General features: G+C 29.6%; 2 protein-coding genes across 2 annotated transcripts in view; both read left to right on the forward strand.

Annotated features, from left to right (window-relative positions):
* Positions 1-98: 98 nt before the first annotated feature.
* The window catches only part of LOC111622502 (eukaryotic peptide chain release factor subunit 1), a 44,447-nt gene continuing 22,824 nt past the window's right edge, over positions 99-21,721 (forward strand). Inside the window, exons 1-2 of the mRNA XM_023364892.1 lie at positions 99-519; positions 21,305-21,480. Of these exons, the coding sequence (XP_023220660.1) occupies positions 419-519; positions 21,305-21,480 (277 nt within the window). The 5' untranslated portion in view covers positions 99-418. The remainder of the gene's footprint in view (positions 520-21,304; positions 21,481-21,721) is intronic.
* Positions 11,277-14,960, forward strand: LOC111622503. Its single transcript, XM_023364894.1, has one exon. It carries the CDS (start codon positions 14,095-14,097, stop codon positions 14,686-14,688), a length of 594 nt encoding a protein of 197 aa, XP_023220662.1. The 5' UTR covers positions 11,277-14,094; the 3' UTR covers positions 14,689-14,960.

A 21,721-nucleotide genomic window follows, 5' to 3' on the forward strand; every position in this document is an offset into this window, starting at 1 on the left:
TTTTAATTAATTATTATATTATCTTTAAATTTTTAAAAAAAAAAATTAATTTTTAATAATGGAAAATAAATTGCCAAATTTCTTTTCTATCCCGACCTGCATTGCTGCATTCGTGTTAGCTTCCATGTTTGTAACTCAGCGATCGGTCTATTGGTCCATTCGCTATTTATCTAGTTTTTCTATGTATTTATTTGTAGTTTACGCTTATTAAACATATTTAGAAGAATTTCCATATTATTATCAAAGACGAAAGTCAAAATTAATTATTAATGGGCTAAATTAACCGCTTTAAGTTTAATTGTATGTAAGCCTAAGTTAATGTGGTTGCCAAATAACAAAGTGCATTAGATTGAGAGAAAAGCTCACATTTTTAAGTTCCTTTTTTATTTTATTTCGTTTTAATCATCATTAAAAGAAAATGTCTTCGACTGGATATAATTTAGAAGAATCTAACGCCGATAGAAATGTAGAAATATGGAAGATAAAGAAGTTGATCAAAAGTCTGGAAGCAGCTAGAGGGTAAAATTCTATACAATAATCTATAATTTACATTGATTAATGATAATTCTACAATTTATATCTAACATATACAAATTTATAGAGAAATAATGTGTTTTCAACATACATTTTTTCATCATGTAAGTTTCCAGATTGGTAAATATTTAGAAATATTATTTGAGGTTTGGATGTAATAATTATATATAAAATTTCACAAATTTTATATATAATTAGTTAAATTCTCAGATGTAAACAGTTTAAATCAATAACTAGGTCAAAATTATGTATACTTTGATCCAGATTTTGTTGTAAACCCATTAAAAACAACTATGTAGCATTTATTAATCAGTTCATTAATATAGTTATAAGAGAATATAAGACATATAAAAGTATAATACACTTTAAATGTTTTTGGTATGTGTGTTTACTGGAAATAATTTTATTCTCTTCGTATTTGATCTAAGACAAATGTTATGTCATTTAGATTTCGCAATATTAAAGTTTATACAAAACAAGAAAAAAAAAAAGATTTATTAAGTTTACATCAATGTCGTATGATTTTAAAATAAATATTTTTTATATAACGTAGGTAACAAATTATTAATATAGTCTACAATGAAAAAATAAATTTAATAAATGCTGTCATTCTTGATAGATGATATTACATTGATCCATTACTTTGTCTGTAATGATCAGATAACTTCTTTCTCATCATGAGAATTTAGAAAGATGTATCTAATGTAAAAAGATTTTGAAGGATAAATACAATTACAGTTTTGAGATTCTTAACATTTTTGCATTAACTGTGTTTCACATGAATACATTTAGGATATCAGAATAAATTAATTTGTTAACTTTAATAATGATTTATATATTAATTCATTTAATTGTGTACAGTGTGCGTGGGTATATAATTATATATATTACATCTTTGTTATTTGATATTTTTTTAAATTTAAGTAAGCACGCATGTTGTTTCAAATTTTCCCATGGATTTTAGAATAATGAAATTTTCAAATTATTTTGTACTTTTGTCAGGTTTACTTTTATTAAAACTGATAGGACAAGAGGATAAGGAAGAAAAGATTGCACTAACTTTTCTGTCCTAGGTGTTGTTGTTGTTGCTTTCAGTTTTTAGTCTTTAAGACTGTCACTGTGTTTTCTTTTTATAGATTAATCTTCATATTTAGTAAAGTTTATTTAACTGTAAGTATTACTTATCTACAAATGATTACTTCATTTGTAAAAGTGACAAACCAAATATGGCGGTACTTCAGTACTTGAACAATTCGGTATTCAAACACAAATTATGGAGAAAAGTCATTTAGTACTTGACTGAACAAATGCAACCCTCTAGAACAAATTTTTGATTAATAACATATTTTTATTTTGTCTTCCATAAAATAATTGTGAAAAAATCAAAAATTAAGACATTGCTGATATTTCTGATCAAGTTCAACAAAAAAACTGAGATGATGAGGATACTTTGTAAAAAAGAAATTGCCCTCATTTAATTAAAATTAATATTAATGTGTAATACAGTAATTGTGATTGTTAATTATTGATTGGAAATGAATTCTTGATTGTTTTAATAAACATATTTTTCTTAGTAACAAAAAAAATATAGTATATTTTTGCTAACTTCTGGAACATAACTCTATGTTTTGCATTAGTCCTTTGTTTCNTGTTAATTATTGATTGGAAATGAATTCTTGATTGTTTTAATAAACATATTTTTCTTAGTAACAAAAAAAATATAGTATATTTTTGCTAACTTCTGGAACATAACTCTATGTTTTGCATTAGTCCTTTGTTTCACATAACACTACTTTTCCAGAATATATCTACCTTCTTAGTCTAGGGTATACTTGTGTGTGTGTATATATACACACAAAACATATATAGTAATAAATGTTATTGTTATTTCTTATAAAATAATTTCTAATAGATTATCTTTTCAGTATTGTAAAATTAAAATTCAGGATTTATTTCTGTTAGATTAATTTTATGTTTCGGTGTATTTTATTGATGCAATTTGTTGAAGTTACACTAGTATAAAAACTATTGCATTAATAAAAAAAATTGTGGTTTTTCCATTTTGTTCTAATTATATTTTCAATTATTGTTGCATTTTTTTCTCATGTTTTTTTGTTGCAGTTTATTTAAGTTTTTTGAATTGTAATTTCCAAGATTTATGAGTTCAGTTCCTAATGTTTTCTGCTGAATTTATAAATTGCATTTTCAATAAACAAAAAATCTTTATGTTCAATTATAAGAACATTATCAAAAACAAAGAAAGCAAAAATTTAAGAAACACAGTTGAACCTGTCTCGTTAATCACATGGAAATAAGAAAAAAATTCAAGATAGACAAGTTTTGAAATATAGAGGTTCCTACACAGTAAACAGTAATAGATTTGATTGGAGGTATGATATTTTATTAATACAACAGCAAGTACAGTACATACTTGTATTAAGTATAAATAAAACATTTTTGTGAAACCTTAATTAACAGAAATAGTTTGTCAATAGTTTCTGATGCCTGACTTTCTTCAACCAACAGGATGCAAGCCAAACTTGTAGCTTTAGGTTACGTCCTATGTGGCAGCATCCAGCAACCATGAGCATGATTGCGCTTCCAAGCAGAGTGAACAAACTGGTTCAAGCAAATGTGGGTGTCCAGAGTAACCGCGTTTAGCATGCAGCAACCACTAGATCAATGATTCTCAACCATTGTGCCGTGGCACACTAAAGTGCCGCAAGATTTTTGAATGTGCCGTCATTGCAATTGTCCCATACATAAGCAACATGAGACCAGTAGTTTAATCGGTTCTACCTTCCTAGGGTGTATTTGGAAATTGTAACCGGTATTACCGGAAACTGTCTGTAGTTTCTAAGATATTTAGAAAATGTGATCTAAATAACCAACTGTATTTAAAAATCACTGTTATGACATCACCGGTTGTCCTACAGTACTTAACCAAGTAACTGTGTGTGCCACCAAATTTTTAAATTATTAAAACTGTACTGTGATGAAAAAAAGGTTGAGAATCACTGCACTAGATGATGCTTCTACATGCGCGTGCAGGAAGCAGCTACCAAGCAAGTTTGATAGCCGTTTCCACTGCTCGCACTTCCAACAAAGAAAATGGCTGATTTTGTAGATGAATGAGAATAGAATGACAAATTGTGTCTAATAATTGCTACCATTGCCTTTAAGTCTTCATATGTAAACAAAATTACTGATGGAAGACATTACTCATAAAAACTGATGAAAGAGATTACTCATTAAAAAAATTGGTTTTTTTACCCATTTTGAAGCTTAGTAACTTTGACAAAATGCACACAAGCATTTTGTCAAAAATTTCTGAAATTTTGCTGGGAAGTTTGTGTATCAGGGAAAGCGTTTTTAGAAATTTTCAGGAAAATCAGACCATTGATTCATCAGATATTAATTTAAGAGGATGGAGCCATATCTAGAGAACCAATGATCAGATTTTTATGAAAATTTTCAGAAACATTTCTCCCTAATACATAAACCTTTCTGCAGTCCATTTTAAAATTTGTATTCTATCTTTGAATATGTAAGCCTGATTATGACTGTTGAATATGGTTGAAAATGTTTGTTAGTGATTAAATATTTTGGTTTTTTAGAAGTTTTATATATTAAGATAATTTTATCTCTAAAAATACTAATATAACAACATTTACCTGAATTATCTATAATATAAGCCAAACAAAATGCCAGATTATTTTTTGGCTACAAATAGATTAGTAATTAAAAGTAATGTAATTTGATTAGATATAGGCAATTATGCCTCCATCTCCATAATTTTATTAATTAGTATGAGATGCAATGTCTGGAATATTTCAGTCTATTCTACCTCTAATCAAATTACATTACTTCTAATTAATAATTATTTAAAGCTTAAAAATAATCCAACAGTTCATTTGGCTTTAAAAATGTAGTATGAACTTGATTTATGAGAATATTTTGTATTATATGATACTTTGGTGTGATTTTTACATAAAGTATTTTATTGTTACTAGTAATGAATGTCACACTATATACGAGGGCTGTTCAAAAAGTATCAGACCTTTGGTCGGCAAAAATAAATTTATTGATTTTGAGGTACAAAATCCTAATCCCCTTCAAAGTAGTCTCCTTGGTAGTGTATACACTTCTCCCAGTGTTCCTGCCATTGCTGGAAACACTGCTGGAACTCATCTTTTGGAATGGTCATCAGCCGGTCCGTTGCATTCTGCACGATGTCTTCTCTCAACTAAAATCGGGTTCCTTTTAGTGGCATTTTCAGCTTGGGAAATAGCCAAAAGCCACATGGACCCATGTGGGGAGAGTATGGAGTGTGATGAACCACAGGAGTGTTGTGTTTGGCGACGAAAGCCTGAATCAGATGTGCAGAATGGGCGGATGCGTTATCACGATGGAGCTGCCAAGTTTTGATCAACCACAGATCCGGTCGTTTGCGTCACATGCTTTTTTTGGCCTCGAGGATTGTCCCCGAAAGCCTGCTGAATCTTGCGAATAGTTTATGCTTGGGTATCGCCAAGGTTTTTGGCAAAATTTGATGTAATATCGCTGCTCATGTTGTTCAGTCATTTTCCAACTTAGTGGAATCCAACGAGAGCTCACTACATGTCCTCACTCATAGGCCGACTGCCAACGACTGACGCTTCCTGCAGGCGGGAAAAAAATTCAGGGCTGTGCATGACTGTCCCTTCCACAACTCCACCGAAAGAGGCCTCCCGCGCATCATTGGTTTACGCGGAAAAAATAAAAGTCTGATACTTTTTGAACAGACCTCATATTTGAATTCTTTTAATGTTTATAATGACACAATCAAATTATAAGATATATTACATTCAGTCAATATATTTTATGAATTACTGGCAGACATGATTTGCATTTATGCTGTGCTGCTAATCATTTACATGTCCTCCCATGATCTATGCATCCTACAAGGTTTGAGACAATCAGATGTGTCCTTGATGTTAGTTTTAATGACTAGCAGTGTATATATTAGGTAATCATACACTACAGAATACATTCTTTATTTAAATCTGTTATGATTCTTAACTTTAAATTGTATTACCTTTCTTCTGCCATGATTATAGCCATTTAACAAGTTCTTAGATTATATGGTGTAAATATTTAATTTTTTATTGGCCATAATCCATGGATATGATGATTCTATTTCCATACATACTCAATATAAATTAAGGCACTAGTTACTTTGTAATTAACAGTATATTGCTGTGATAGCCTTTATGAATCACATCTATGACAAATTGTTAAACTGTAAATTTTTTAATGTTATCCTTAGTGTAGGACATCATTTTTAATGACATTTTAGTTTTGTAAATCTAACACTTCTATAATAAAATGAATTTTTTCATTATAGAGTTTAAAAAAGAAAGCAACTAAATCAAAAATAGGGTTTTGATTTCTTAGTAAAATGGTAAAAAGTAATTTTGTTTAAACAAAACAAAAAAAAATATTTTAGTCAAGCTAGGGTAATTTTAAATGTGTATAATTAGTTTTGGTTGTCAAAATTCACTTTATGGCAAATAAGAGCAATGAGTTTATAGCTTATAAGGATAATCACAATTGTTGCATCACATGTCTTAACTGTCTAAAGTTCTCTGAGATAATATCATGCAGATAGGGGATAATTTCTAGAAATTTATTAGCTTTCAAAATACAAGTTCAAGTAGGAATTCTAATAATACCAATCATAATATTCATAAGACACAATGCTAATTTTCGTGGAGTCAAGGTTATTACTGTAGCATTGTGTCTTATGAATGATGTAAATTTGGAGATGCTTATCAACAGAGAACAATATCAACTATAGGCATAATTTAATTTTGTATGTGGATTTAGCATACAGAAAATGAATAGAAGAGAACTAAATGTGAGATATTTAGTGGTTTTGGGGCAGATGAGTATATCTGGTGCACAAAAGACTTTTCGTATTTTCTAAAGACATTCTTGGTGGCTTTAGACCAGTTGTTCTTAACCTTTTTATACTGGCGGCCCACCAAATATTTCATAATTTTTTTGTGACTCCCATTTTTTTAATAATAATTTATATTTGTTAAATTATCTATAATAAATTGATTTTTTTTATTATTGCTTTATTTTTTTATATAATAAATGTAAAACATAACTTTATTATTTCATTATCTATTTAAATAACATTCAATACAATTAAACATAAAAATTCATTAATTTTTAACAAAAAATATTCGAAAATATGTACTAGTGAAAGGCAGCAAATTTTGCATTGCTGCTGAAAACAGGGGAGGATATTTTGCACAAATTTGTATCTAAAATTCTAAGCATTAATAGTTTCTTAAAATTACTTTGGAATAAAAGAAGTAAATACTTACACAAGTATACTTACACAAGCATAAGTAGCATATTTGCATTTATTTCTTCTGTACTAACAAAGTTGTATGTAGGAAAAAATAAGAAATAAATTTAAAAAACTATATGAAAACTTTATCTTTCTTATTTCACTTTTCAATATGATATTTGGTTATACATCAATTTTGTTTTTATTATATTCTGAAGGAAATTTTGCATAACTTGGCGACCCCCCCGGCAAACTTCTTATGGACCCCCAGGAGGCCACTGCCACCCTGTTAAGAAACACTGCTTTAGACAAAGTAAAAGCTATTTGATGAGTTAGTAATTGCAATTTAAATCAGCATATAACCTACTCATCACAAAATTTCATTCCTTTCAAATTGCCTTTTATTTTCACAAAATTATGTTATATTAGGCATATTTTTATTTAATGGTAAGGATGCAATACTTATTTAAGACTATAATACTCTATTTATTTAAAGATAGTTAACCCTGCTTAAGTCCTTGATTAAGATTAACTTTTTCATTTGAACAGAAAGGGTTTGGCTAATCTCAATGAATACTTTAACAACCTTTCTTCAGTTAATATTCTTTAAGTGAATTAGTCATGGCATAAGTCTTCTGCTGGAGTTAACAAGAGGAAGAATGACATTATATTAACATAAATCAAGTTGTATTCTGAATGAACTGTCTTGACCAGTATTCTCATTATTCTTAGTTAATGTATTCAGAATAAATGTTATCCAGATTAACTTTGCTGTGCAAACATTATGTAAAAATTATGTAAAAGTAAGCTAGAATCAAATAAAATTGCTTTTTAATTAATGAAATTACAGTTGATAAAAAGTTTTAATTAATGGAATGATGAAGTTTACTAAACTCCTCAGTCACACTGGAATGAATATCATTACCCCATAGAAAATAAAGACATAATGTGAATGAAACAAAGAAAATGAAGACAAACTTACAACCCATCTAATAAAAGTGTGCATAAATTTCAATCTCATTACACTTGTGATTAGACTATTTTGTTCTTTAAATATTGGTTGATGCTCATTGCATCAAATATTTTGTTTTGTAAATAGGGAGAGAGAAAAGAAAACAGTTTAATATGTTAAATTCATATATGTCAAATAATTGTAAATTGAGATCAAACTAGAATATCAAATAACTGAATTCAACAGAGATAAGAAATTCAATCATACAAAAAGCACCTTTTTAAACTCAATAAAATCTAACTTTAATCAAAGACTGCTAATTTGAAATTATTTAAAAACTTCATTAGCTTGAAGAATGCCATTAAAAATATTGAAAACCTTTTCCTGAAGAGTGGCAGTAATCCAAAATGCTTAATTAATTTAATAACTAGCACTTAGATAATTGTGGAACAATAAATATCTGAAAAACATTTATTCTCCTTTAATTCTTGAGACTCCTCCTTCTCAATGAAGTCCTTAAATAATGTTTTTGTGGACATTTTTTATTTTATAATACTTACACAATAAGGACAAGCAGCAATTAATATAATAAGTTATTTAAAATTAAATTACTGAATTTTTTAAATATGTATGAAAATATCTGTAGTGGAAAAAAATTAGAAAATTAAAAATTCTAATTGACGTGAAAGGTCAGAATGTGAAAATTTAATTTTAATAGGAAAGCATACTATTTTCAGCATTGCATATGTCTGTCATTAACTTAATATAAAAAATAATATAGATTAGCAGAATGAACTTTCATTTTGATAAAATGTCAATATTTGTTAAATGTACAAATTTCATTCAAACCTTTCAATAGAGAGAGATAGCTGGNTTAAATATGTATGAAAATATCTGTAGTGGAAAAAAATTAGAAAATTAAAAATTCTAATTGACGTGAAAGGTCAGAATGTGAAAATTTAATTTTAATAGGAAAGCATACTATTTTCAGCATTGCATATGTCTGTCATTAACTTAATATCAAAAATAATATAGATTAGCAGAATGAACTTTCATTTTGATAAAATGTCAATATTTGTTAAATGTACAAATTTCATTCAAACCTTTCAATAGAGAGAGATAGCTGGCTTTGATATAAGCTATTTACAAATGGAATTGGTTTATATACATTCCCTTTCAAAGATTGAGCACAACATGAAAATTCTCAGATAAAGAGCAAATGTGTGAATTTTATTGGACAGAACTTGTGTACTTTGAATATAATATTTAAATATTGAAATACAAATAAAATACACGTTGGCTTTGTTCAAAATACACAAATGATCCTATTTGTAAAAGCAGATGTTTTATTTTGTGCTTTGATACTTCAACTATGGATGTGACAGTGATATTTCAAAAGTGCCAAAGATGATGTTTAGACTGCATTCACACTGCCAATAACAATGACCACAGATCCTAAATGATAACGATGGCTTGTCTTTTGTTGTTTTTGTTCATTGCCAAACCATTCATTGCTCATTAATTTCCATCTTAGAGCATTTGTAATGTATCGTAGGCTTAGCATTATTCCATGACTTTCTATGCTTTTAAACTGGACTTATCTCTGTTTTAAAATTAGATATGAAGAGTAAAATGTTAATTCTTGGACTTTGACAGAGGAATTTATTATGTTTGTCAAAGAAAATATCAAAACATTGATAGTAATCATAGCCATTCATGTTGAGAGAAAAACAGCTTGATTTCCGTGCTTTGACCCAGGAATTACAATTAAAAGATATACAAAAATAATTTTAAAAAATTCTTTGATGTCTACAAATACTTTAGACCAGTGGTTCTCAACCTTTTTTGTTGATGTACCCCATTAGCCCATTAGTTGTTTCTCAAGTACCCCTTATATTTTGGTATGTGAATTTTATAATTACTGCGTTAGATGTATACAGCCCTTACAACTGAGCACCATAAAAAAACTAACTAACTATAACTAAAAATGAATTACTTATTTCAATAATAATCAATTTAATCAGGTACATACATTTATTTATTATTATTTGACAAGTATATTACTGTATATAAAATCACAGAAGTCATTTCAATACATGCATAAATTACATTTCCTAAAAATAAATAATTATAATTAACAATAAAGAAAATTTAAATTATTCTACAATAATTTCTAACAAAATTTAATGGGATATTTGTTGAATTTTTTCAAAATTTGGTTCCCAAGTTGTTAAATAGAGATTATAATTGTGTACTGACATTGAAAGTAATGGCTGCGAATTTATAATGCGCAGAACAATACATGAATCTTTCAATTTTTGTAACAAATGTAACGTCTAAATTTGCTAAATATCAAGTAATGCGCGCATGCAGTGACACGTATTTCATGGTGGGGTACGATCCAGGCCTCATTATTCCTAATACCAGTAGTCCAGTAAAAACACGAAAAGCCCCAATCTTATCGAGCAATAATTATAGAATATTTACCATAAAGGGGATGAAGACTCGGGACTACTCATTGGTATTGCGCGAGTATGAAGAGGAGTAGAGGAAAGGCAATTAAGGGAAGAGGCGAAGGGAAAAAGTAAAGTGAGATAGGAAAGGGGATGAAAAGTATAATTATAGAATAGATATTTTTTCTATTCTATAATTAATGCTCGGTTAAACCGTAATTTTACTAGACTACAGGTTCACTCGGCACTAACGGCATAAATTGACAGGCAAATCAAATGGACAAACAAGTTGTTCATTTGATTTGCCTGTTAAAAGGGAAATTGGTGTTCACACTGGGATATTTTAAAGCAAGTTTTTGTTGTTTCTTGTGTTAATAATTTGCAGCAAATCGATTAACATACGCCATTTTATAATGAAAGTTAGATGTACTCCTTCGATTTACGCTTGTACCCCTAGGGGTACATGTACCCCCGGTTGAGAACCACTGCTTTAGACCATTTATTAAGCTTCATAGGGCATCTTTCTTCAACACACAAGATTAGCATTCCTCCATCTTTTTCAAAGAATTGTGGGAAGTTCACATTGATTGGCCAGTTCTGTTGCATTAATAACAACTAGTGTAAACATTTTACAGACAAAGACAAATGATAAAAACATCAGTTTTTGTCATTGTCATTGGCAATGCTAATGCACCTTAGTTGATAGTCAAAGATGTCAAATTTTGGATACAGTAGAACCCCTCTAGTCCGCCCTCAGCTAGTCCGTCACTCCGGTTAATCCGACCGTGGTCGGAGTCAAGAAACTTGTCCCGACTCGTGGGTGACTCACCGTCCATGGCGTTTTTCTGTGTTTGTTACAGTATATGTTTAAATTGTGTGTACATGTACAGTTTTGTGAGTGTTTTCAACATGTCAGGAGTGAAACGTAAACACGTTACTCTTTCATTAAATGAAAAATTAGCAGTGCTACAAAGACTAGACGAATGAGAAGATTGTTTATTTTACTTTTTTCTGATAATCCGACCTTTTTTGCGTTCCGACCATACCCCCAGTCCCAAAGGTGACGGATTAGAGGGGTTCTGCTGTATGTTAGAATCCTGTCAAACTATTGGAGAAGTTGCTCGATTCTTCGGAGTCCACTGTTCTGTGATGCCTGTGGACCCAATTCCAAATCACTGGAATAGTAAGCAGAAGGCCAGACTTGGATTACCCTTGAGTTATCATATCTTCCAATGACCACTGCTTAACATTATTGGTCAGATTCAATAGGCAGGCAGCAGCACTTACTTTATGTTCAAGCTTTGTTGCAGCTGTGAGGAAACCTGTATCCATGACTACTGTAACCCCCATATTCACCAACGCGAGTTAAACAGAGTTGACGAACTTCAGTTTAGACGTAACTTGAAATCAGATTATACAAGTTACTCTTCTTTCATATTCAGATAAAAATATAACTGTAAAGTTTTGCTACTCTAGAGTTAATGTTTTAAAACAATCCTGCGTTCGAGATTAAACAGATTCAGGTTCATTTTATTAATAAAATACTGAGTTACAGTACATACCTGGTGTCATAGACATATAACCAGGTGCAGACAAGAATATATTGGCATTGTTGCAGATCATTAACATTAGAGGCTACAGTAACATTACATGTGTAGTATATACAAAAGATGGGGATAAACTAACAAGTTGTATGATACAGAAAACATATGCATTAAAATATTATACAGCAGAGAATCACAAAATACGAGTCGTCTTTCATAAGCAGAGTCTTGATTGGTTGAAAGCAAACATGTATAGAAAATAGCAGAAAGTGAAATGGAAAATAGTGCATGCCAAACTGAAATGTTCCTGTGGCATAAAAACATAGAGCCGGCAACATCGTGTAATTTTTCGATGATGTAGAAACTAAATTGTGATCAATTCATTCTAGTATGTTTCTTATTTTCTCTTTTGGCAAACATTATCGACATAGAAAGTCATAATCATCCAATTGTTCAAGGTCATTTCTTCTTGGAGAAATAATCTGCCGACTTCTTCATTCCATACGATCTATATAATTTAGATATTTCAGATTTTCTAGCATCTCGGCTTTGTCCTTGTCAAATGTCACCATTTTTCCCTGAAATAGATTGCTTTGCGCAGACATCAAACCTAGAGTTATCGTCTACTCACCAATTTTCTAGAGTTAGAGTTAGGATTATTGTGTTTGACTTGAGATTCGGAGTTGGTGAATACCAATTTACCAATAACTTGAGAGTTAACCCTAATTCTAACTCGGGTTGGTGAATATGGGAGTAAGAGGGAGATTGCACATACATGGTTCTTTTGTGCAAAGGTCAAACATTGCAAATCACAGAGCATCCCATTTCAATGCTGTTAGGAACATGTCACTTGGAATACAGATGATTGGAGCAATGTCCTGTTTACTCATGAGTCATCAGTAAACAGGACTAAGACAATGGATTTTTGTGGAGAGAGACTGGTATCAACTGATTAACATCATTCAACAACATTCTTTTTCTGGTTATGGTGTCCTTGTATAGGTTAGTATTTCCTTAGGCATACATCTTTGTCTTCCATGGTGATGCTGTGACTGGTTAAAGATATTAGGATGAAATCCTTGACACACATGTATGACTTTGTGGGTGCAATTGGTTCTGAATTTGTTCTTGTGGATGACAATGCCTAACCACATAGAGTTCATACAGAGTGGTGAATGCAGAGGCCAATCTATTCACCAGATCAGAACTTTATAAAGCACTTATGGGATGCTCTTGGGAGAGCCGTAGCTTCCTGCCAAATCCCTCCAAACACTACTCAAGCACTCCAACATGCTCTTATACAACAATGGGGATTACTGCCTTTGGTTTTATTGATCATCTGACAGTCTGAACAAATTGTTGAAGTGCAGTCTGCATTAGTGTAAGAGCAGGTCATACACCTTATTGAGAAACATTTCTCAATTACTAGTATGATCTGTCTTTTGTCACTTTTTTTATTAATTTGTTTGAATGTCATACTATACATTCAAAACATTTTTGTATGTTGAAGTAACAGGCAGAGTCCTGCTCTATGTTACTTCACAATTTGAAATAAATTGCTGCAGTAGTTTGATTTGTGTATGATTTTCACTTTTGTGCTTGTTTTTTGGAAGGGATGTATTTTCAGATACACAGCAGAATTCACTTCTTGTAATCACTTTGAGACTCAGTCATACTTACATCAATAATTAAATGATTATTTTAAATAGTGTATGTAAATAAAACAAGAGTTAGTTGAAATTTGGTTTTATAGCTAAACACCAACCAAATGCCAAAATTTTATCGGGCTAGTTTAAGGCTAATTACTAAATGAATTGCATACCAATGTTTGTAAATTTGGTTTTATTGACTCTGGCTGTAAAAGGCTATATTAAATCAATTAAAAATGTTTAAATGTAAAGTTTATTAATTATAATTACGATGGTACCTTATACTTCAAATTAATCTAATTTCAAACACTAAATTCAACAAAAATTTGCTTTAGAGTTTGAACTATAAACAATGAAAAAATGTGCTCAAAGTATAAACACAATTTGTTGTGTGCCCAAATTGTCTCCCACAAAAAAATAATACAATTTCACATTAAATTTTTTGGTACTTGGTACATCTGAAGAATTTGTATATTGGTTTTGGAGCAAAAAAGGTTTTAAAAGAATTGAAAATAAGTGACAAAGATTTTCTATGTTTTCTAAGATATTGTCAAAATGTGCTGAAAATGATGGCACAAAAGATTATTGAGAAGGTACTGTACCTGTCAAGTACAAATGTATGAAGGCTTTGAGCAGCTTAGACCCAGAAATTATTAAAATGCAATCAAATGTTGGAAAATTGTATTTCAATATTTTATTGAAGGTTCTACATGATACAAACAGGACTGATGAGAAGTGTGCTGTCAAAGCAAAAGAACAGTATGATATACTCTGCAATAAAGTGTCCATAAAACCCTATTCTACAAAGTTTGACGACTTCATATCTGAAAGGAGTGATGATGATGGTCTGGACACATTTTATTGTGAAAATATGAAGGATGATAGGCAACTGGAAGATCTAAGATCTATAGTCTATTATCAAAAATTTTTTTCTTTTTCATATAGGAATGCAAATGTTGAGAGTGGTTTCTTGGTTAACAAATCACTGTTGAGTGAAAATCTTAAGGAAGAAAGTTTAGTTGCTCAATGCTTAGTTTATGATGATGGGATCCATTTTGCAAGTGGTATTGATCAAATAAATATAGACCAGAAAATGTTAACAGTCAGAGGATCTAGACAGCGATGTATTGCATCTCTGCAACAGAAAAAAAGATGTTCAGCAGCAGCAGGCATTGAGGGCTGTAGAAAAAAGAAAACTTACACAACAACTTAAGGATTTAAAACAACACAAGAAAATGTTAAGAAAAGATCATGAAAAGGAAGAAAAAGAGATTAAAATGAAAATAAATACACTTGAGAAGAAAAAGATAAAGCTACATTAATATAAGTTGTTGTGTTTTGTGAATTGTAATTAATTTTTTTTTTTAATTATCTGTATTTTGAAAAAAGAGAATTAATACTAAGAAGTTTCTCTGTATTTTGATTGTTCATTTTATAAAAAAATAAAAAGATTTTACAATAAATTAGATACATTTGTTAGCAAAGCTATAGTGTAAACTTACACCTATCCCTCTTTATATACAATTTTTATGCAATTTTGAAATAATGTGGTTGACAAAAGAAAACTAATTGTTTTTTTTACATGATTGATTTTTTAACGAGGGAAAAAATGCTTTATTTGAAATTTTTTTAAAAAGTTACTCTTTTTGTTGATAGATTGGTTTTAAAATTGTTTTTAAGTTGAATTCATTTTAACCACAGTACATTACTATTTGTATATCAAAGAATACTTGTTGATTTTATGCTATCTTATATTTACTAGATTTACATAAAAATAATAATAATAAATGATGATAAAATAAAAAGCTCATGTTGCATTTGTAAATTGCTTATTTTTTCATTACATTGAAGTTGTGGATTCTATCAAGCATTTTTCTACAGAATGTATGTATTGTATTTTTTTAATGTGGCAGTCTGAAACATATCAACTGTGCAAAAAGAGGGATAGATGAACTCAATGTTCACAGTAAATAAAATGCTATTTTATTATGTTGATATTCCACACTGTAAGAAATGTGAGGGTCAGGGAATTTGGACAAAGTTGGTCAGAGAATTCAAAACAAAAATTTCAGTAGGAACCCTAAATTTAGCATATGATATAAATTTAGCAATCTTACTTTGATGTCCTGACTCATGCTATAAAATCAGTAAGTTTGTTATGTATTATAAAATAACAAATTTAATCTATAAACTTTAATCTTAAACTTAAACTCATCAATTAATCTATGTAGGCTGGTTTTTTTCAACCTCCAATGGTCCATAAAAAAAAAGACAAGTGTAAATAACAAAATGAATTTATTACCAAAAGTTAGGTAAAAACATGGTTACTTTTCAACATAATCACTATGAAGATTGACGTATTTGTCTTATCTGTGGACAAGTTTTTCCATCCCCTCTTCATAGAATGTTGCTGCTGATGACCTAAAATGTGTGGGCCCTATGTTGTTTTGAAGATCATCATTAGTCTCAAAGTCACTCAACACTAAATCAGGTCTTTGCACTGGGTGTTTAAAGGTGATGGATTTTCAGTTCAGGAAAAGGTGGAAACTAGTGTTGCAACGAATAGTATATTCAGCCAGGAGCTTGGCCGAATAGCCAAATATTCGGCTCGATTAACACAAGTACGAAAATTGATGCGCAAACCAATTTTCAATAGCAAGGACCCCGTTCTCTATTGGCCTGCTGTCACTACGCTTTGCCAGTTGTGTTAATTCTTGACAGTTGAAGCGGACAGACATGAGTGTTATGGCAGTATGCGATAAGTGATGATATCAAATGTGGCTAACAACGAAATGACCTACACATGTAAATAACGGAAAAAGAAGAGAGAAGGACCATGAAGTGAAAATGTGAAAATAAATATGAAATTGAGTTAATAATGTAATCAAACTAGTCAAGGCAGCTTATTGGCGTGAAATTCGCGGCCATCAATGCCAAACAATTGTTGTCATAGACTTCAGAAATCTAAATGCTTGTAATGAAAGTCACTTAGTGTGTACAGGCGAAAGCCTGAGGCTGTTTTGGCTACCAAGCTGTCTTGAATATGTAAAATCATAACTGTGACTTATATCAACGTCCTGTCTGTCTCTTTTCTCCGTTATCAACAGGCTATGAGTCACGTAATTGTAAAATGGGAAATCTACGATGGAAAAGTGACGAATCGAAAGTATCATGAGCACATATTATGATGTATGTATAGGCATATGTGGACTAGAGCGATAGAGGTAAGAGAAAAGGAAGAGCAAAGACGAGTGCTTAAAAAGGATAGGCAGGGTCAGATCCTCACTGTCAGATATGCGACGATTCTCAAACGAATAGGTGTGTACGTGTGCTCATCTTTGTAATTATAAATTGTGAATACATGTGACTAATAATATTTTTTTTATTTTGTGCATGTTATAAGTTATAAATAAATATAAACAAACAACACTAACCGATAACATTAAATCTAAATACCAAAATGATTAATTTACTATGTTTTTGTTATTTCTTACTCCTGTTTTTAGGTATTCGGTACTTGGCCGAATAGTGATTAAATATTCAGTATTCGGCCGAATAGCAAAAATAGGCTGAATAACGAATAGTAACCGAATATTCGTTACATCGCTAGTGGAAATCTTTTTCCACCTCTTTCCTGAACTGAAAATGTGGCTAGTAGGGCAGAGGTTTGAGACTAATGACGATCTTCAAAACAACGTTGTAAGGCCATCTCAATTCACTGGCAGTGACATTCTATGAAGAAGGGATAGAAAAGCTCGTTCACAGATATGACAAATTCCTCAATCTTCACGGCGATTATGTCGAAAAGTAACTATGTTTGTACCTAACTTTTGGTAATAAATTTTTCACCATTATGCTCATTATAAGCATAATAATGTTGACCATCCATTGTATAAAATAACCTAATAAAATAACTTGCTGATTTGCAGTCAAATTGATGATAGAAAATTAATGTTAGGCTTTATAAAGAACAATAATAAACAGAATTTTAATGCAGATGTTTTTCTAAGTTCAGGAGTAGCTGTAAAAATCAATTAACTAATATCTCTTATTAAAAAAGAGAAGTTTGACAACAGCAAAATATAAAAATTGCTTAGTTACTTTAACCAATATGTGATCAAACAAAGGTTAAACTATCATACCTATTGTTAATTGTCAGATTGTTTCTCTGAATTTGTGGCACAATTCAATTATTTATTTTAATTGTGCAGATTTTTAAGGAGCATCATTCTTCATTCTTCATCCATGTTAACCAATTTCATTTTGAATCAGGTCTGCAAATAATGGATGAAATTGAAATGGGTCATGTTGTCCCTAGTGTATTAACAAAACAGTAAATTAAACTTAAAATTGAAATATCTGTAACATTTTTTTTTTTGTTTTAATTAAACTGAAGAAGCCTAAATAGCTAGGCAAAGTGCTTTTTGTGTGTATGTGCCAAGGGTTGTGTGTGGGATCATATGTCCAAAATGACACCAAAGACTCTACTGGCTAGTAATATATCATATAATTTAGGTTTATCACCTGTCTTTTTCACTCATCCTTCAGTTTTTCACCAGATCATTTTTTTTACATTTACTCTAATTTAAGCATGTTTGTTTCATTTATTTAAATATTATTTGAAGTCTAAAACTTCAATATGCATAAACTTTTTTAAAATCAAGTAGGGAACTCTAGCTTTCTCAGATCTGTTTTTTTTTTTTTTTTTTTGTTAATGTTGCCTTGAAAACTAGCAAAATTTAAAATTTTGTAGCAAAACAAGTAATGTAAAAAAAATACTTTCAACACAATAAAAATTGTAGATTTTATTTTGATGTCAGCCAGAACAAAATTAGAAATGCTATAACTTACTCATAGTCATACTAAGGTCACAGTGAAAGCATTTGTTTTTTCTGGCACAGTAAAGGCAGCTTGGAAATCAAATTCTCTTTGAGGTGGACCATTAATTGACATATTCATCAAATTACTAACATTTATTACATCTAATGTATTGCTTATTGGGGTTTTAATGAGATTTATTTCACTAAAACCAATATCATAATAATTTCACTTAAAGTTATTGTACAGTTATCTTGGTCCATTACACTTTTGCCATCTACCCATAGATATAAAGTACCCCCTTGTTATATCGTGGATTCAGATATATCTCAGTTTTCTTCTCCTTGTAAAATTTTGAAAGTATTTGAGTCAATGAATTTTAAAATATCAATTGCCATTGAATTTCTTTGAATTTGAATTTTATTGAAATACTGTATTTTATTCCTATCATTGTCTTAGAAACTACCACTGCAGGTGAAACAATAAATTTATCAAGATCTAAATAAGCAAAACAGGTGGACAGATCAATTATCATTTATGTTTTCTTTTGATATTAAAAGTTGTTTATTTATTGGTTTTAAGTACTGTCTCCTCATTTACAAGTTTCTGTGAATTCAAAATTTCACACCTTTATGTGAATTGATGCAAAACTGTCAATTCAGGTGAATTTGGAATTCACTGAGTAATGTGTAAGGAAAAGATTTCATTATTTCTGAACTGAAAGTTATAAAATTTTTATACAGTAGTAACTTTATTTTCCTTTTTAGAGAATTTTTACTTTTGTAATTTTATAAGTTTTGATGTTCTATTATATTTATTTTTTAAATTTTCAATTACTGTATTTATAATTTTTATTGGGAAATACAGTGCTATATAATAAAATCAAAACTAAAATTTTGTTTTTATATCGACAGTATTTGTCTTTAAATGTCATTATTAAAGAAACAATAACGATAAATGGACGTTTGTGGTATTGATGTTTCCGCAAACATTATTTAATATGATATAACCATGAATAAAATTCAGTATTGCAAAACTAAGCTTATTTTATACCAGAAACATTTGCTGATGAAAGAATAGATGATAGAGATTCTATAGCATGTATAAAAGTACAGAATTTTTAGTACTCTGTTATATTGTGCTTTTTCTTTGTTTTTCGATAAGTGTGATATAACAAGGGACTACTGTATTAAAGCATTTTTGACATAATTCTGAAATGTACAAAAATGCATCATCATACAGGAAACTATTGTTTGTCTAAGTTTGAAATTTTCCATTGCTTTTTCATGAATTTGCAGACAGTTGTCACTAAATTACACTGCTTGTCGCAAAGAAGCAAAAAGATTACTGGTAGCGAGATCACTAGACAAGTATGCTTACCATATGACATGCTGTCTCAAAAAGTTTGCCATCTCTGGTACAGGCTATGATTCATTAATTAATTAAGCATATTCTTATTGTTATAACAGTTTTTAGTAAATAGTGCTATGTTTGAGAAAGATCTTTATTTAATCTGTTAAACTGATTTACAGTTGTGTCGAAGATTAGTATAAATGGAAATTAAATTATTAATTGAAAATTGACTATGTCTCTTCATTCACATATTGAATAATTAGTGTAATAAATATAGAATTATTTTGATTATTAAAAATTATTGATTTAAACAAAAATCAAAGATTGCTACATAGAGATAAAATCAGTAAACTAAATATTTTGGTGGTAACATGATTTCTTTAAAAAAGAAAAATGATTTCCATTTGTTTGCATACAAAAAAAGTATTCAAGTAGATGAATGAACAATATTATACAGTAGAACCTCGAAAACTCGTCCCTCGATAACTTAGCACTCCGGATAACTGGTCCACACCTTGGCAGGGCGAAAAAATCCTTAGTTAATTAATTTTCATTATAGACAGCTTTATAAAAGTATAAAAGCTCTCATAAAGTATTTTTCTGAGGTCTGTCTTATCAGGTAAATTACTGTACACAGTGTATTCATTAATTTTCATTTTCATGTAGTGGCTCTATGCCTTCATAAAGGACGTACTTTTCCTTTGTTTAAGGGTATTTGGGCAGTTTATTCTCTGTTATATTCTGTACAAGTAAATACTGTACAAGTACAGTACAGTATTTTCTGAGGAAATACTCGTACTTATTTTTTTTTAACCCCATTCCCGATAACTCGGCATTTTCACAAACTCGGCCACCCTTCGGTCCACATTAGGTCGAGTTTTCGAGGTTCTACTGTACATGTAATTTATGCATACATTATGTGAATTATTAACTGTTTAAGTGTAATTTGGTTTATAAATTTTATGAATATTATCAGACTGGAAAGTTGAATTGTAGAAAACATTGTGAATTATCACCAAAGACTGACAATACATTGTCATTTAATATATGATTGTCAAAGATGTATTTAATATATTATAAATGAAACAATTTAGACTAAAGTAGAGGTTATTAATTTTTTAGCAAGATTGTTTTAAATCTTTCAGTTCAATACATGCTGTATTCTGAATAGAATAGTTTTTAAATCACATAGGTTAAAATAAATTTCAGATATTATAATTTTTATTCTGATTTTTAAATTTTTAAAACTTAATATTTTTAAACTTGAATACTAAATTGTTTTTTGTTTGAGTTTAAGAATATTAAATTATTTTAACTCTAGAATGTGAATTATATTTGATAATTTTTAAGTTTGATTTAGAAACTGATTTATTTAGGATCATATGAAGATGAATCATCTTTAAAACATTTCTGGCAAATTAAAAATTTAATGAATTTTTATTTTATTCAGATTTGTTTCATTTTAATTAAATATGGAATTAATTCTGCGTATTAAATAATTATAAACTATAAAATTATGGTGTAGTTTGATGAAAAAAAATGAATGTACAATTAAATGATTCCTTAGTTAATATTAATAGTAATATTTAAAGAAATTACTTTAATATTGGTGGTATTAGTATGCTTTTGAGTTTATTAAAAATATTTTTTATTTTTAGCAATGGAACTAGTATGATATCATTAATAATTCCACCCAAGGACCAAATTTCAAGGGTTTCAAAAATGTTGGCTGATGAATTTGGTACAGCATCTAACATTAAAAGTCGGGTTAATAGACTTTCAGTTCTTGGAGCAATTACATCTGTACAACATAGATTAAAACTTTATACTAAAGGTAAAAATTTTTGATTACACAAGTCTGATTGTGATATGAACTGCTCACTTGCTAAATTGATTAACTCCAAAAATCAAAAAGTAGGAAAATTGATAATATAAATTATTTTTAAACTTTAAATTTAAATAAACATTGTAGAATGTATTCTTATATACTGTTATATTAAAGTATAGCTTTAATGTAACAATATATAAAACTAGTTACACGAAAAATGTAATAATAATAATGATGATTATATCAA

The sequence above is a fragment of the Centruroides sculpturatus genome, unplaced genomic scaffold (genome assembly GCF_000671375.1).
Source record: "Centruroides sculpturatus isolate CEXI.00-Female unplaced genomic scaffold, Cexi_2.0 scaffold291, whole genome shotgun sequence".
In the NCBI taxonomy this organism is placed as follows: domain Eukaryota; kingdom Metazoa; phylum Arthropoda; class Arachnida; order Scorpiones; family Buthidae; genus Centruroides; species Centruroides sculpturatus.